This window comes from Cygnus atratus, chromosome 23 (genome assembly GCF_013377495.2).
Source record: "Cygnus atratus isolate AKBS03 ecotype Queensland, Australia chromosome 23, CAtr_DNAZoo_HiC_assembly, whole genome shotgun sequence".
In the NCBI taxonomy this organism is placed as follows: domain Eukaryota; kingdom Metazoa; phylum Chordata; class Aves; order Anseriformes; family Anatidae; genus Cygnus; species Cygnus atratus.
Genome location: NC_066384.1, coordinates 2,788,194 through 2,805,212, shown reverse-complemented (window position 1 = coordinate 2,805,212; position 17,019 = coordinate 2,788,194). Strand labels below are relative to the sequence as shown.

Here is a 17,019-nt window from a genome sequence, read left to right as displayed (position 1 = left end):
TTGCTTATCCCCTCTGCTCCAGCCACCGGGGCACCACAAGCACCCACGTCGGTGGCTTCGTGGGAGTCTGTCTGGTGGCTCTGGCTGCCAGCCGTGCCGCTGGCTGTGCGCTGGCTGTCGTGAATTGTCAGCTGGTCTCGGACTCACAGGGCCTTCAAATCGCAGCCGAACGCCTTCTGGTGCTCACCAGGGCCGGGGCGTTACCGTTCATCTTAACTGAAACAAGGACTGGGTCATCCATAGCAGATTTCTCCGGGGATGCAATTTAGGCTCAGAAGTGTTTCGTGTTAGATCTCATCTTTAACTAAACCTTCTCTGAAATGCTCCCGTTTCCCTGCCAAAAGGAGACAAGAAAATAATCGCAGTTTTTGATGAAATATTTCTCAGCCCCTGTTTGCACCTGCAGAAGAGGGAAGCCAGCCCAAGGTGAATCCTGAAGAGCCCCCATTTATTATGGCTCCAGCTGCATGGGGTCATCGAGCTCCGCTCACTTCTTCCTTCATTACCCCTCTGTTTCCTTTAATGGTCCCACTAGCTTTTCAAGCACTGAAGACTGTTGCTGCTTTGCAGTTTTCTGAATATTTCTCTGTAATTTGAGCAGCACCAGTAGGTTCTCACTCAGAGACCTTGAAGTTCTTCAGTGTGTCATCTTGTCAGGCTCATTTGATCTTACCAATTCCCTTTCCATCTCACACTCTTTCATTGGCAGCCTGAGAAAGTTTTCATCTAATTCTTGAACTCTGCCTTTACTCAATAGACAGGGCTTAGGCGCCATCCTTTATACACCTCTGGCATAAATTTACAGCAGGTTTAAAGGACTACGCAACATGTAAGGCCAGGTCTGAAATCAGCCTAATTTTTGTTTTCCTCTCCAATTTTCTCTTACTTTAAAAAGCACAGGGAGGCGGGCGGTCTGGATGGCAAACGAGTGAGGCTGTTAGGGTGCAGCCCGAGCCCAGCCAAACCTCCCTGGGGACACATGAGCTCCGTGCCACGATGGCTGAATGCTCATTCTCCACGTTTTGGGTTCTGCAAGAAGGTCCGCAGCGTGAGTGTGTGTGGAAAGCAGAGATCAGGGGTAATTGTTTGTTTGGGGGAGCTTTTGTGCTGGGAGGAGCATCTGAGAGCTGTTCTGTTCTCCCAATGCTTCCAACCGCCTGCCTGAGGACACCTGGGAAGTTAAGCGACAAGACATCTCCTTGAGCAGCAGCACGCCTGGCAGAGAATTGCACAGAGAAATGGCTCCTAATACAAGCTGGGGGTTGGGCTTGGAGAAAGGGCTGTTGTGAAGCTACAGGGATTTCAGAAGGAAGCGGAGATGATAATTAATGCCTGGTTCAAAAGCAATTATGCCAATTATGTTTTTAATTTAATCTGTGCAAAATTTGGGACTCTAAGAAAACGCAAACAAACAGCTCTAAAAACATTAGCATCTATCCTGATGCGCATCCTCCCTGGATCTTGGCTAGGAGAGCTGTACTCGAGGCGGTGCTCGCATGCCTGTCCCAGGCAGGATTTGCAGAGAGATGATCAGAGAAAATTCCCTCTGTTTTGCCCAAGAACTGCAGGGCTGTCCGTGAAAACATGCCCCCTGCTGAATGACTGCTCTTCCATGGTCAGCATCGCAGCAGCCCAAGGTGAACCCACCCCGATTTCCACTGTGCCAATGCCTTGACATGCAGGATTTCTGCTTGTCAGGCTGGTGGCGAGCTCTGCTTCTCGCCTAGTGAAATCTCACACAGATGCCCACATGCACAAGCAGAGAGCCCCTAAAACAATGTGGTTTGCCTCGGCCACAGCTGCAGAATCACTGCCGTACCTCTGCTCTGTCGGTGCAGAGACGCTGCTGGTCCCTGCACCTTGGATCTGCTGCGTGCCAGGGCTGGGGGCTGCGTGCCCACAACACATCCTGCACACCGCTGCGTGCGCTGGTTGCTGTTGGCTGACGTGGTGCTGAGCAGGGCATCAGCAGAGACCAAAGGCTTTGGAGAAGCAACCCGAAACACCTCAAGGGCCTGGCTCCCCCCGGGTTTCCTTGTTGTCTGCAGTGTGGAACATGGGGCTTCCAGCCATGCTGGTCACTTCTGAAAATCGTGGCTGAATTTACCTTTTTCTTTAACAAGCCACACAACTGAAGGGTCAGCGGGCCCTGCACAGCAGCACCAGATGTATCACGGCTTTTCTCCTGGTCCTTTAGGGTCTGATGCCACATCCTGACTAACGAGCTCTCTCCTTCCTTGTGCCACCGCAGGTTCAGCCCATACGAGTGGTACGACGCTCATCCCTGCAACCCCGGGTCGGACATCGTGGAGAATAACTTCACCCTGCTCAACAGCTTCTGGTTTGGGATGGGCGCGCTGATGCAGCAAGGTATGGTGGGTGGCTCCTCCCCGCACACCCTGCTGCCGCTTCTCCGACATCGGCCTTTTGTTGTGGCTTTTCGAATGTAGAATTTAATTTATTTGTGACAGGAACAAGATAAAACATCTTTGTGCCTGTCAAAACCAAGCAGCCGCTGCAAAAAGAATACCGGCGGCGCCCGCCTCGTGCCGTTGTCACGGCGCAGGGGAGCGGGGCTGGCTCCGAGCAGGCACAGTCAGCGGCCAGCTGCGCGAGAGGGGGTGGCTGCCGCGGGCAGCCCCGGGGTGCTCACCAAGGGAACCTCACGGTGGTCTGCAGCTCAGAAGGGCTCCGTCTGCTGCTATCCGCTCACCTGGAGCTGCTTCTCCTCCGCTGGAGCCACGCTGCTTTGCCTTCATGGCTTGGATGGAAGAATGGAGGGATGTGTGTAGGGCTGAGCCCTGCCTGCAGCCCCCCAGGAGAAGCATCCAAAGCATCCGAGGTTTTCTGGGCCAGGAACGCCACCAGATTTCTTCTGTGGGAGAGCGGGCTGGCGCATCTCACCCTTTGTTAATTTAATTTTATGTTTTTTTGGCACCTGCCTCTCTTTGTGCTTTCTGTGGGTCAAAGCCCCAGCCCAACAGCTCGCCCCACGGTGGTGGGCACAGACTCATCGCTCACCCAGCTGCAGCTGGCTGCCCGCACACAGGTGCCCCACTAACAATAATTACTATTAATGATGTGTGCACGCTTTGGCAGGTGTCAGAAGGAGCAGCTCCAGAGTCTGCCATCTGGAACACGCTGCTAGATGATGGAGAGGCGGCGTGTCCGCACGTGCACTGCTGCTGTGTGTGCAGAGCAGCACCCGCACTCCGTGCCCCGTGGAGGAACGCTGGCTGAGCCCCCCTCGGCTGCTTGAATTCCCCAAACAGCCACGTCCGACAGGCTCTGTGCGTTTCTGCTCCTGTTAATTCAAGCAATTTGCTCTAATTCAGGATCTCTGTCCTGACTGGCTCTGCTTTAAAGCCACTTTGCAGAAGACAGGGCTTCTTGCCCTCTGATCTGTCCCTGTTCTTATCCTCTTCTGGTCATTTTGGTCTTTTTTGTCATTCTGGTCATTTTATCCTCTTCTGGTCATTCTGCACACTGGGAAACGACGCAAGAGATGCAAGACAGGTCACGAGGAGCTTCTTCAGGCAGCTCTGCCTGGCCCTCACTGCAGGCAAGACCGAATGCTTCTTGTGCTGCTGGTGCACAGCACCACCACAGCAGGGACCTCCGGAACGGGACAGGGATAGGACGGCGTTCGTGTACATGGATGGGACAGAGCACACGGAGTATGGCGAGGTGCAATAAGCAGCATAAATCTGTGGGGAAGACAGCACAGGGCGAGCTTGTGAGCGGTGCTGAACGAGGAGCAAAATCCTGCTGTGATCTAATTGCAGAAAATCCAGGAACGGAAAGAAGTGGAAAATGAGAAACGCTTGTCACACTTTTATTTATCATGTCTGGGCGGTCACAGCCAAGGAGTAAAGGACCCGCAGCGCTGGCTTGGCGGCGTGCACAGCGCTGGGGCTCTGCGCTCCTCCTGCTGTCGTGGCTGCAGCGTGGCACAGGCTTCCCAGATCTCCTGCCCTGATGGACAGTGACAGCTCCCAGCAGGGCGGTTTAGCGCGATGAATCATCCTCTTATCAGATACTTAGAAATGAAAAGAGCTGCATTCTTTTTAAGTCTATTCTGCATCTAAGAAGAAAAATATTTCAAAGCTAGACTGATGTCACACCTTGCAATGCATCAAAGGGCAAGAGATGGAATGGGAAAGGAGCAGAATCATGAGAAGAACTAAAGCAGCACTGAGACCCAAGGCTCCTCTGCTTCCCAGTGCCTCCTTGCTGCACTCAGATGGGAGAAAAGCTGTGCTCCATACTAAGCTTTAATGCCACACTGCCTGAAATTGCTTTGCAAAGCCTTATCTTTGTTGCAAATTCCAGGTTGGATATATCCTCTGAATGCAGTTGTTTTAAACCCAGAGCTCTTTTCTGGCTTTAAAAGGTGTCTTGGGTGATTACAAAAATAGCACAACCCATTTAGTCCTTCATGTCTGCTCAATAAAAGTCATTCCAGACCTGTTATACACCTTTTATGCTGCAACATCTCCAGCTTCCCTACTTTTAACCACTATTCAAAGCACTGGACCCTGATAGTTCCTTTCTCTCACTGTTTGATTTTTTTTTAAATCATGTGTATTTGAACACACTCCCTAGAGTGAGTCCTTTGAAAAGTAATCCATATAAAAGCAAAGCACTTTTTAAATGGCTGGACAAAACACTCATAAAAGTTCATAAATGGCTTGCTATTTAAATCTCATAAAAGCTGCCTAGTTAATTACTTCAGTTTGAATGTTTCCTGTAAATTGTGCACTGTACCCAAGGTCAGCAATAAAGGGAGAGGGTTTTTCTGTGAATGCTACAAAAAAAAACCACTGATTTCCTTGCATGCAAGATGTCTGGATAATTTGCCTCGAAAACAGTTGGCTTTAATTGCATCACTGTTACAGTCTGACAGTGAAACCTAATCCTTCGTCTATACATATGTATATAATGTACGCACGTATATATAAAACGCGTCCTTTCTCGCTTTTGTTTCCTCTCCCCTCCCACTCCTTCTCCCACCCCAGGCTCGGAGCTGATGCCCAAAGCTCTATCTACACGGATCATTGGTGGCATATGGTGGTTCTTCACCCTAATTATCATCTCGTCCTACACGGCCAACCTTGCCGCCTTCCTGACGGTGGAGAGGATGGAATCCCCCATCGACTCGGCAGACGACTTGGCAAAGCAGACAAAAATAGAGTACGGAGCAGTGAAGGATGGAGCTACCATGACCTTCTTCAAGGTGAGACCCGGCACAGGCTTTCCACCACCCTGGCAGAGACACAGCCCTGCCCAGCCAACAGGAGCGAGAACAAGACCCGGAGACAAAAAGCCTCTTAAGCCATCACTGCTCCTCCATACAAGCAGGTTGCTTCTGTCTGTCTCGCATCTTTGTTAAGACCTCGACCCGTCAGCTTAGCTTGCCTGGATTCACATCACGGCTAAATCCCCCCCTTCCAGTTGCTGATTGAGGCCACAATTATAAAATCACATTGATTTTACAGCTCTGGGGACTGTACCCAGTATTCACTCAGACACCCAAATATGAAGCACACATTAGGCAGAACACGACAGGTGTATCTTACATTAAAGCCCTACAGAAAACTCTTCCATTCCTTAAGCATCGCCCTTATTTTCCCATCCCACCCACTGCCATTCCTGCCTTGTGTCTGCACTAACCACTGCACAGAGCCCCCGAGGCTGCCCGGCCAGCCTGCAGGGGCAGAGAACAAACAAAAACTCAGCCTGGACACATGCTGCAAAGGGCCTGGTGTTTTTTACAGATGAAATTATCTTTCCTGTCCTTCAGGTATCCACATTAACGTAGTCAGGTTTTATTAATCTCTGATTCCGATGTGAGGTAACACCACCAATGCATCAGAACCAAAGTACATTTATTTCTTCTGTTTAAAGTGAGGTTTCTGAATTTAGTCAACACTTCAGAGGAAGGTGCTAAGGACACTCATCATTTCACTAGTGCCTGAAAAACGGAAAGAAACTGAAAGTTAAAGAGACCTTTGAAACCACAGCTGGCCTGTAAAAACACACTTTTCAAAAAGAGAGAGAAAAAAGGACTAGAATTGAGGGGTGATTAACCTAAGCAATAAGCACCCTGGCTTGAAGAGGAATTTAGGTTTAAAGCAAGGCAATGCCGTGGCACATGGCGTGTAGGCTGAGAGGGTCCTGAGCAGCCCCCGGGGTCTGGGGGAGAACCGGGGGGCTCAGGGAACTCTTCTTGGCCATGACTTGGTTAAGGAGCCACGCTCTTGTCCAAGTCTCCATGCTTATTGTGACAGGCAGCAACACAGCCCGGTAAAGCCACATGGAGGGGTTTGTTTGGTTTGATCTTTAATTAATCTGGGAAATGCAAATATTGCAGGGAATAGCAGGCCGCTGCTTGCTTGCTGCAGCAGAGCAGGGGCATCACGTTTGTCTGCGGCAGGGCCAGCTGCCTCACGCTGCCGTCCAAGCCCACAGCAGCTGTAGGAGAAGGCTGACTTTTACTGGTGTGCTTTAACTACCCTTTCCAATAAGAGTTTTATATGGAAATAAAAGGAAACTCTATCTTTTTTTTAAATCATCAAGGCCATAGCATCTTTACTGCTTCCTATCATTATCCATCAGAATCATTCCTCGGGCTCCTAACGGGCATTTGGCAGGGTTTATTGACGCAGTGTATTTTCCTTTTGCTGTTTTATTATTATTGCTGTTTGGAGATGAATTATCAGGGATGTCCCCTCTGACAAGCGTTCAATTACTGGCGCAGTGGGAGCGCTCGTGTGGGTTGCCATGCTCACTTGTCCTTTGCGCACAGGAAACAGGGGAGAGCAATTTAAGGCCCTGATGAGTGTCCCCCCACCCCACAGCGAGTCCTTGGTGAAATCACGGGAGAAATCCTGCGGCGGGTTTGGCGAAGCTGCTTGGCTGGCATCACACTCTCAGGGACACCCCCCAGGAGCACGAAGGTCCAGGAGGGTGCAGGGCAGTGACCACCCTCGTGCTCAGGGTCAGAGAAACCCTGGTGGAAAGCATGGTTCCAAAATGCTGAATGGTTCTGCTGCCTAGTGTTGGGCTGGTGAAGGGCTCATGCCGAGCCCACCGTGTCCCTGCAGAAGTTCTCTCGTGGGCCAAGCCAGGTCCGTGTCCGCGGGTGTGCCAACACGGCCCCACGGGCTCGCCTGTGCGGCCCCACCACCTACGGCAAACAGGAAGCAGAAGCCAGCCTTTTCCTAGCTGCACTGGCAGACTTCGACTTCATGAAAAGAACTTTTGAGAAGCTATTTCTTCCCTGGCAATGCAGATTGAGTTACAGGAATAAACAGATCAATTAATTTAGGAGCAGCACCTAGCTTTCATGGCAAATCATGCCAGAAATCCTTCATATCTTGCAGGAGATGCTCTCTCGCTCTGAACAAATGCTGGGTTTAATGTGTCGTTTGGCATACGGGTGTGAGAGTGTGTGGATGTGTGTACATATATATTCACTTGTACAGAAATGTTAAATCCTCAAGAGTAAGTATCTTCCGTCAGTGAAAATCAATTTATTTTTTCATACAGGCTGGAATTGAAAATCGTAAGCCTGAAAGTTACTTTCTTGCCAATTTCACTGATAAAAAAGCATATATGTCTTGGCAAGATGCCTTATATTGGCTCCTCTAAACTATTCCATTAATTTATTTGGGTGACTGGTCTTGAAGCATTGGTTATTAAAGACAGCTTCTGAGCTGTGACTCTAAAGAATGAGTTTGGAGGCGTTCTCGGTGCTCGTTGCATTTGCTGCATTCTGAGGGGCTGGTACTCAGCTTTTCCTACACACGTTTCATTCAGCGCCAAGGCAGGGGCTGATTAAGATGCTGTCTCAAGGACCAGATTCGGACGTTATTTACCCTGGCCAAAACTCGGATGAGTCGGTGAGAGAGATGCAAGCAGGAGAGAGACACAGCCCCCTGGTGCAAACCCCGGAGGCACTGATTAACAGCTTTCAGCCACCGCCTCCGCTTATTAGCAATAATCTCCGTTATTCCCAGCGCTGGGGAGCTCACGATGGAACTGCTCTCGGGGGATTCATCTCAGAGCCACCCTGCGGGTCTTCTTCATCCACCCTGGGCAGCAAAGCGAGGATCCCATGGGGCAGGGAAGCCGGGGCATCCTGCAGGGGCTCGCTGCCTGCCACCACCTCACCTCCTTGTACGCAGCCCACAGCAGCATGCGTTGCTTCCATCGAGAAGAAATGTGCACCTAGCCACCGCACCACAAATACCAGTTCAAACCAGTAACAAACCCCAGAGAGGATTTTTTTTGGGTAGATGACAAGCCATAACATCAGAGGTCCTGCAAAATAAAACGTCCAAAAAAAGCCCAGCGACATCAACGCAATTTATGTGCATTCCTTACTGACAATTAATTTATTGCTAATGAATTATTGTGCCTAATGAAGATGGTTTTGCCTATCTGAACGATATGTTCCCAGGTGCCGTCATCCACGTTCCCATAAATAAACGGCCACCTCTGAAGTACGGTCGAAGAGCTGAGGAGGGAACGGAGGAAGGAGCAACTTTTCTCCCTGATAAGCACAAAATGGATCGTGGCTGCAGCTTGCAGAAGGAGCTGGGAGCTAGAGCACCACACGCTCCCCGGGGTTGCTCGTGCAATTTTTGACTGACGACTGCTCTCACGATGACTGGCAATTGCTCCTAAATTGGACTTTTAACAAATAGCCAGGTCCATCAACCTGCTAGTCCTGCGCCGAGAATTACAGCTGGTGGATCTGTACTTGGGAAAGGAGCGCTCTTACCTCCCGTTAGCCAAGTTAAAGAAACGAATGGGAAATAAATTCCTGGTGAGGAGGCGGTGGCAGGTTTCAGACAATGGGGAGAGCCTGCATCGCCTCGCCTTCTCCTCGGGTTCAACATGCCCTTGCCAACACCAGCAACCTCGTCCTTCTCTCTGGGAAAGATGAGGCCACGGCAAGCAGTGGCGCCTGCTGCAGGGAGACACAAGGCCACGACGAGGACGGGAATTGCTAGTGCAGGGTGTGCTCGCCGCTGGCTCCGCGGTGCCGCGAGCAGCTCTCGCTGTAGGGAGGCTCCTGCCCCAGCCCACGCACCCTGAGCAGTGCCGGAGCCGCAAAAGCAGCACTCGTCTTGGCATCCTGGAACACAATTAAGTCCTTGGAGCAGGTCAAAGGGAGTGAGTTAAGACGAGAAAAGTGTTTTTTCTGTTCCAGGGAGCCCTGTCTCATGTAATTTAAGTTGCCTGAAGAGCTACAATGCCTCATGCAAGTCCTATTAGCTTCACTAAATGCAGCCTATTGATTTTTTGCCAGTTTATTTTGCTCTGTGCTTTAAACTGGGAGAACACTGATGTTGTTTAAGAGCCCTGTGTCAACACCCGAGGAGCATTAAACGCAGGAAGAGAAAGAGCAAAAGGGAGAGCCAGTGAACCCAGAGGCCTCTGATCCGAACTATATAAATGTTAAACAAGTCGTTATCAGCAAGTCGAGTACGCTATTCATTTCAATTACCCATCGTAATGCACAGATATTTAATAATCCTTTTGGAGGCTACATTTCTTGCTGCTCTTTGAGGCTTGATAGATGCCACAAATCTACCTTACAGGCACTGGACCAGATTTTCGAGTGAGGGAGATTATCCTGCCTCTTGAATGCAGTTTGCTCCAGAGCTGCAGGTTCATCAAGTGGATTATAGCAAGTATGAATTTTAACCAGCGAGAAACGGGTCCATAATAGTACGTTTGTTAAACACACTGAGAAAAGGAGAGGGATAGGCAAAGCATTTGGAATATATCAAGCATGATGATGGACTATTTTGGTTAGTTAATTTACCCTTATTTCTAGTGTTTTATCAAAATAACCTATGCTGGCACATTTTGGATCATATTGAAAAAACAAGGGGGAGCAGTGACAGCAGCAATTGGGATGGGCCAGGGCTCCACGTCCTGCTTCTTTATGGAAGGCCACAGACCTGACAAAGGGAGAAACAACGGCTAGAACAAAGTGCAGCTTCTGCCACAGCGACTCCTGCAGCTGCAGGTGAGCCGCTAGCCTCAGTCACAGCAAAGCAGAGACTTACCGGTAGCTTCAGGCTCCTGCTAAGGGCTGTTGTGGGTGTTTTGGCTGACTAAGCTGGCCTCTAACAACTAAGAAGGCAAAGATAAATCTAGGAAAAATAAGAAAGTAGGTAAAAAGAACAGCACCCAAGGGAGCAGGCAGCACAGCATGACCACCAGCCTCACTATCCAAGTGCTCTTCCCGAGCCCAGCCAGCCGTGCAGAGCTGCGTTCTCCCACTGACCGCAGCAGGAGGCACTTTGCGAGAAAGCTAACGTGCCTCTTCCAGGGCAGGTGAAGTCTTCAGCAACAGCCTACACAGGGACAATCCAGAAGGTGGCCATAGATAAATGCTACATGCAAAGTGTTATGGAAAGATACAAAATAACCATATTCTCACCCAACACATTTCTAGGAGAAAAAAACATTCATATGAGCAGCAAGCTAGACAACACATTCCCCCTTTTCTAACACAATGCCTACTGATAGTGGAAGAATATCCACGTTTATTTTTAGCCGTAAGACAATCTCCTTGAATATTTCTAAGCCTCTGTTTATGTGGATATGTTAAATTTGTTTGGCAGTTGCACATATCTCAGAGGAGACGTGTTTCCTTGTGATGCTTGGGGAAAGACAAAAATATAATAGAGTGTGTGAGAGGGAGAAAAACATGCCCTCTGAAACGTTCCCTGTCTTCTCTCATTGTGCAGAAACATTACAGGATAAACAAAATTCTGGTTAGGAAACTAATACATTCAAGCAGATATACTGATAGCCTGTCACACCAGCAGTTCTGCAGGGCATCACGGCGGGGCCTTGCTGAAGCAGAGGAATAGTTCAGTTACACCTACAGCTCCTGGTCTGCAGAGCAGTGACTCTTTTTTGCTGAGCATTTATTTGCATAAGGTGAAGTGTGCTGGAATCTGTCTCTTTTAATGGCAATTTGATGCCACACAATAGTGGGCAGAAAACTTAAGAGATATTTAAGACATGGCAAACTGGCAATAGTCCCATTAGGGAGCCTGTTCTCAAACTGGAATTTATCTATTTATTGTAAAAACACCATTTTTTTGCAGTGAATAGGCTATTAATTCGTATTTTGGGGATGGGGGGTATTGTTTTTCCAGAAATCCAAAATTTCCACATTTGAAAAAATGTGGGCCTTCATGAGCAGCAAACCCACGGCACTGGTTAAAAGCAACGAGGAAGGCATCCAGCGAACCCTCACGGCCGACTACGCCCTGCTGATGGAGTCGACCACCATCGAGTACATCACCCAGAGGAACTGCAACCTGACTCAGATCGGGGGGCTCATTGACTCCAAAGGCTACGGCATTGGGACTCCCATGGGTAAGGGGCACTGGGGGGTTCTGTAGGTAGCCCAGGAGGGGGGCTGGTCACCAGACATATGACAGATGGGATCACATAACCCACTCCTAACTGTCCATTTCCAAATACCAAAGCTTACGCTGTCTGCCAGCAGAAGGGAGGTCTGAACAGCCCTCCCAACAGATGCAGTCCCTACTTGGTGTAGTTTTTGTCTGACTTTCCCATCTGTGTGTAATGGCATTCACCCTCCCCAGGCTCCCCGTACCGGGACAAGATCACCATCGCCATCCTCCAGCTCCAGGAGGAGGACAAGCTGCACGTGATGAAGGAGAAGTGGTGGCGGGGCAACGGCTGCCCTGAGGATGAGAACAAGGAGGCCAGCGCTCTGGGCATCCAAAACATCGGTGGGATTTTCATCGTTTTGGCAGCAGGCCTGGTGCTCTCAGTCTTTGTGGCCATGGTGGAGTTCATCTACAAGCTGCGCAAAACGGCAGAGCGTGAGCAGGTACCGATCCCCTCCGTTTCCCTGCACCACCACTAGCCCAGCACTGAGGGTTTTGCACAGCGACCTCGGGGACGGGCAGGGAGATGGGCAGAGGGACTCTGACCCTGCCCGGGGGGCACAGAGCCTGGAGCCCCCTCTCCATGCCCACACCCCACGAGTGCCATTCCCCAAGGCTCGCTGCCCGCCCCGCCTGCAGAGGCCCGTTAGTGCTGGTGGAAAAGACAACTGGTTTTATGGTTTTCCCTCTTCCCTGCGTGTCATGGTACAGTAACTGGAAAGTGCATTCACGTGCACGACCAGAAAGCAAAGCAAACTGGACTGGATAGGTAAAGGAAACCTGCCCCCTAGCAAGCTCACAGGATTCGCTAGCCCTGACTCAGAAACCCACCAGACCCCGGCAGCCAGCCAGCAGGGACCACCCAGAGCACCGGCACTCCAACAGTCACCTCCAGCTCTGCCTTTCTGCATGGTTTAGCATGTCTAAGGCGCAGCTCTTCCCAAAGCAGAGAGGGTCAACTAGAGGCCCACTAACGTCCCACCAAGCAGAGCTGATGCCTTAAATGCAGCCCAAACCTTGCGATTGCCCACTGCAGAGCCTAGTTTCAGCAGCCTCCTGCTCAGGCAGAGGCAAGTGGCGTGTTCTGGGGTGGTAATGGTGCTTTTTGGGGTGGTAACGGTGCTTTTTGTCCAGTAATGGTGCTTTCTGTCCCCGCTTCTCCCCAGCGCTCCTTCTGCAGCGCCATGGCCGACGAGATCCGGCTGTCGCTCACCTGCCAGCGGCGGGTCAAGCACAAGCCCCAGCCCCCCGTCATGGTGAAGACGGACGCCGTGATCAACATGCACACCTTCAACGACCGACGGCTGCCAGGGAAGGACAACATGACCTGCAACACTGGATTGACGCCCGTGTTTCCCTAGGGAATGGGACCTGGGGGGTGGGAGGGAAGGAATCGCGTCAGTCAAAGCTGAATGCACTCTTAACTAGGGAAGAAAGGATTAAAAAAAAAGCGAAAAAAAAAAAGCGAAAAAAAAAAGCTTGGTTTGGTTCATTTCAAGATCAAGGCCTTTAAAACACAGCTGCATCAATCACCGGCACAGAAGCACCAACTGCAAAGCATGGACTGTAACATGGGTCTTGGGGCTTTTCCGTTTCATTTTTGTTATTTTCCGTTCCTTATTTTTTTACAGCTTAGATCCTACAGGCCTCATGGAGTCCAAACACACTACCATCCAGGAGTCTGATGTTTACATACCGAAAACACACGGAGGCAAAAACGAATTGAGCCAAACTGACCCTCGGTGGGTAACGAGGAGCCCCTGAGCAAGGCTTCTTTAGCATGGCAATAAAAAGAAACACTTTGCCCCTCCAGGTGTGGAGTGAGCAACGGTCAGAGTGAGCACCCATCCCAAAGTGACGGACACAACACATTTAGGACACGCTGGCCAGGAACGAGGAAAGCGCCTGCAAAGCTCTGCGATGCTTCAGGCTGCGCCCTACAACGACGCAGCTCGTGGTGGCTCTTTGCCCCCCAGCCGTGCTGGCTGGCGTCACCACAGCACGAAGTCCACGCGGGGGCCTGGAGGGAGAAGGCAACAGAAATGCTCATCAGTAGACCTGAGACAGCTGACCCCGAAGGGGAGAGCAAGCTCGAGTGACCGGAGTCCTGGCCAAGAACGGGACCGCGTGCATGGGGACTGTGCCACCTCCGAGTGCAAGCGCCCCAACGCCAGCCCACGGTGACACTGCGGCTCCGTCGCGCTCACGCTCAGACCAGGAGAGGACACTACACGTGGTTTAGGACTAAATGCTACACGTGGCACCAGAGACCTGAGAGGAGAAGCCTCAGCCTGCAGGGCCGGGGCTGGCCTGGGACAAACAGCACTGTGTGAGCCAAACCTGACACCCACTCGCCCTGCCCGGTGACCCACAGCCCCACCGGAAGCATCTCCATGCCATTTACACAAACACACTAACATCTTTCGAAGAAATCTTCCCCGGACTGTGTTCTTATTTTCAGGTTGCTCAATCCAGGAGGCTGGTCCTGCGGATCATCTTGTCAGAATTACCAAAGACCCCTCTGCTGACCGAACGCACCGCTCGAGTGACGCCGCGCCGCTCCGTCCCCCTGCGGATGAATTTCTCCCCGGCCATCTGCTAAACAAAACCAACAGAAACGGCCCTGCCCATGGAAACCCAGAACATCCCGAGGAGTACTGCAAGGTGCTTAAAAGCTCTGGTTAAAAAACACAGGCGTTGATGAGAAGAGCAACCTCTTTCCCTGGCAGACGTGACGGCGCCCTGCTGCTGGACACCCCCACTCCCCGAGCCACGAGGCTTTCTGCAGGGTTTGTTTGGGCCCAAAGGGACAAACCTGCTGCAGCCCAGTTAAAAGGTTTTTCCCACCTGTTTCTTTCTCAGTCTCAGTTATATGAAGGTTATCTTTGGAGCTGATTAGAATTAGCAAATTAGCTGAAGGGGAGATTTCTGCTTTCCCCCCCCATCACAGACCATAATTTGTCCTTATTTTGTCTTTCCATGATGTAAAGAAGCAACACAGTGACCCGAAACAAAAAAGCTAGATTTGTCATATTTTGACTCATGTAAAGATATGCAAAGAATTTACATTTATTTTCACCTTTTCATAGAAACCATGAAAAATCAGAGTTGAAAGCTGCCAACTCAACGCGCATCATCATCTTCACAGTTTGCTGACCAAACACCTACAGCAGAGGACGGACTGGGAAACGTGGCTGTTTCCCAAAGCTAATGACGTATCTTCTGTACTTCTTTGCCAATCCTTAGGCTTGTCGGAGCAGTAGAGGTTATGTTGTCTTTACAGATTCCTAAGCTCTTAGAAAGGGATTTTTACAATCACACCACAGATAAAAACAAAGCCTAAAACTGGCTTTAAATGTCCTGAGAGTAAAATACCACCAAAAACCATTTTGCTTCCCGGCAGATTGTTTTTACATAAGTAAATATCACTAACGCCATAAACACCCTTCATTCATCCCTGACGCCAGTTCGATCTCATTTTACTCACCAACATCCCAGAGCGCCAGGTGAGCAGCCGGAATCACTAGTGCTATCCGCCAGCAAGACAAAGCCTTGCAGGTTAACCTGCTCTCTTCCCTCTCCTCTGACCCTAAATCAGCACTTCATGCGTCTCTGTTACGGTTTTATGTTTAAGACCTCGGTCACTAAAGGCTTTGACACAGGGAACCGCTGGCACCGCCAGGCAGGGGGCTGCTGGGACTGGCCCCGTGGCACCGCTCACGCCTGCTCCCCGCCAGCTCCGCTCACCGGGACGGTTCCTGACCTCGTCCCTCCTGCGGTGCCCCCAGGGCCATGCAATCCCTGCGCTGCTGAACCAGCCCGGCGGCTTCACCCAGCGCGAGCGACGCGGCAGCCTTCCGCAGAGAGCAGCAATGAGCCTGACGGCGAGCAGCAGCGGCCAAGCGGCCTCGAAGGGGCAGATGTGATGCTGAAGCCCCGAAGCCTTTCGCAAGCTGGTCTGTGCCCCTTTTGTGACCGCTGGCGACTCCTGTCCTGGAACCATCCGACTTCCAGCTTCCCTGAAAGCAGTTTCTTTCTTGGCGTGGTGGGCAGAGGGACTGGAAAAGCGAGGAGGGAAGACAAAAAGCAGGTCTGGGCTATTAAACTGTGTCTAAACTGCTGCCATGTCCGTTCACTGTCCCTTACCGCTGCTTTTTCCTCCCGGGTCTCCTGTGAGCCAGAGCAGGGACGCAGAGGGTAGCTTCCTTTGGGGTTGCTTTTCCCTTTAGACTTAACCAATAATGAGCATTGGGTACAAACGGCGAGCCTACAAATCCACAAAGAAGGTGAATATGCAAAGGGAAGCAGCTCCAGCTCCGGGCAAGTGCTGTCCCCTGTGGGGCAGGTGATGTGGGGAGCAGGATTCGGCCGGCTGCAGGCACTGGCGGTCTCTGGGAGGTCCCGCAGGGGGACCCACAGCTCCTGAGCGGTGTACGGAGGGAGCCTTCCTGCAGCACGCGCGAGCAAACTGGGACGAGACCCAGCCCCAGGGCTGGCTGGGCGCTGGCGTGGGAAGCCCTTTGCTGTCCGTACCTTTCTTTGACATGTTTCTCAAAAAAAAAAAGCAAGAAAAGAACAAAAAGAAGAAAAAAAAAAAAAAAAACAGAAAAGAGTTGGATAAAAAAAGGAAAAAAACTGGTCTCCGTGATATTCAGGGGATTTTCCTTTGTGGACATGCAGAATTTCTATGAATATAGTTTTTTGTAAACATTTTGTAACAATTTTGGTTTCATAGTAACTGTGTTACTTGCTGATCATTCTAGGCTGATGTAAATAAAATTTCCAAAAAAAAAGAAAAAATTCTGATTATTTTCCTTTTTAAGACACTGTGATATATCAAAGTGCACAGTTTGCTGTATGAAGTAATATGGTTTTAAATTTTAAATAAAAATTCATTTCTAGAAAACGATGAAGCTCGTGCCTGTTTCTGCTCAACACCTCCCTCTTCCCTGGTTGAAATCTGGTCCCTAAAACCAAGCCAGTTAACGACATCCCCATCTCTCCTGGTCACCAGCCATAAAAACCCAGTGGGAAAAGACCCGATTCAGGACCAAACGCAACCATCCCGGGAGAAGAGCTGCTGCTGCCGCTCGCCGGAGGGGACTTGTGCTGGTTTAGAGGCGGTGAGGACTGGCTCGGTCAGCGGAGAGGAGCACGAAGATCGCCCTCTGCTTCCCCTTCGACATGCAGGAGGGTACGAGGCTCCTGCTGCCCGCGGGTACCCGAGGAGCCTGGCAGCAGCCAAAGGAGTCGGTCCGGCCGTTCCCCGAAGAGCCACCTGCAGAAGTGCTCCCCTGGAGTGTCTCGCCCGAGGCTCCGTTTATTCCTCATTCCGGAGGGGCACCTGAGCCTGAGAGCCCCTACAAGCCTGCAGGATCCCAGCAGGCTTCAAGGTTAGTAGAACAACTGCTCACCTGTTTTCCCTCTTGCTTTAAGTCGAAAATCTTATTAGCTTGATAAAAACTGAAAGCACTCTGAAGTCTAGCATTTATTAGTCTGAAATCTCTAAGATTCTGCTTTATTATATTGAGACGGGAAGAAAAAATTCGCCGTTTCCAAGATGGGA

General features: G+C 50.6%; 1 protein-coding gene across 1 annotated transcript in view; it reads left to right on the top strand.

The window, feature by feature from the left end:
• The window catches only part of GRIK3 (glutamate ionotropic receptor kainate type subunit 3), a 106,770-nt gene extending 93,956 nt beyond the window's left edge, over window positions 1-12,814 (top strand). The window contains exons 12-16 of the mRNA XM_035562192.1: window positions 2,252-2,370; window positions 5,019-5,236; window positions 11,190-11,412; window positions 11,646-11,896; window positions 12,620-12,814. Coding sequence (XP_035418085.1) covers window positions 2,252-2,370; window positions 5,019-5,236; window positions 11,190-11,412; window positions 11,646-11,896; window positions 12,620-12,814 — 1,006 coding nt within the window. The remainder of the gene's footprint in view (window positions 1-2,251; window positions 2,371-5,018; window positions 5,237-11,189; window positions 11,413-11,645; window positions 11,897-12,619) is intronic.
• Window positions 12,815-17,019: the final 4,205 nt, after the last annotated feature.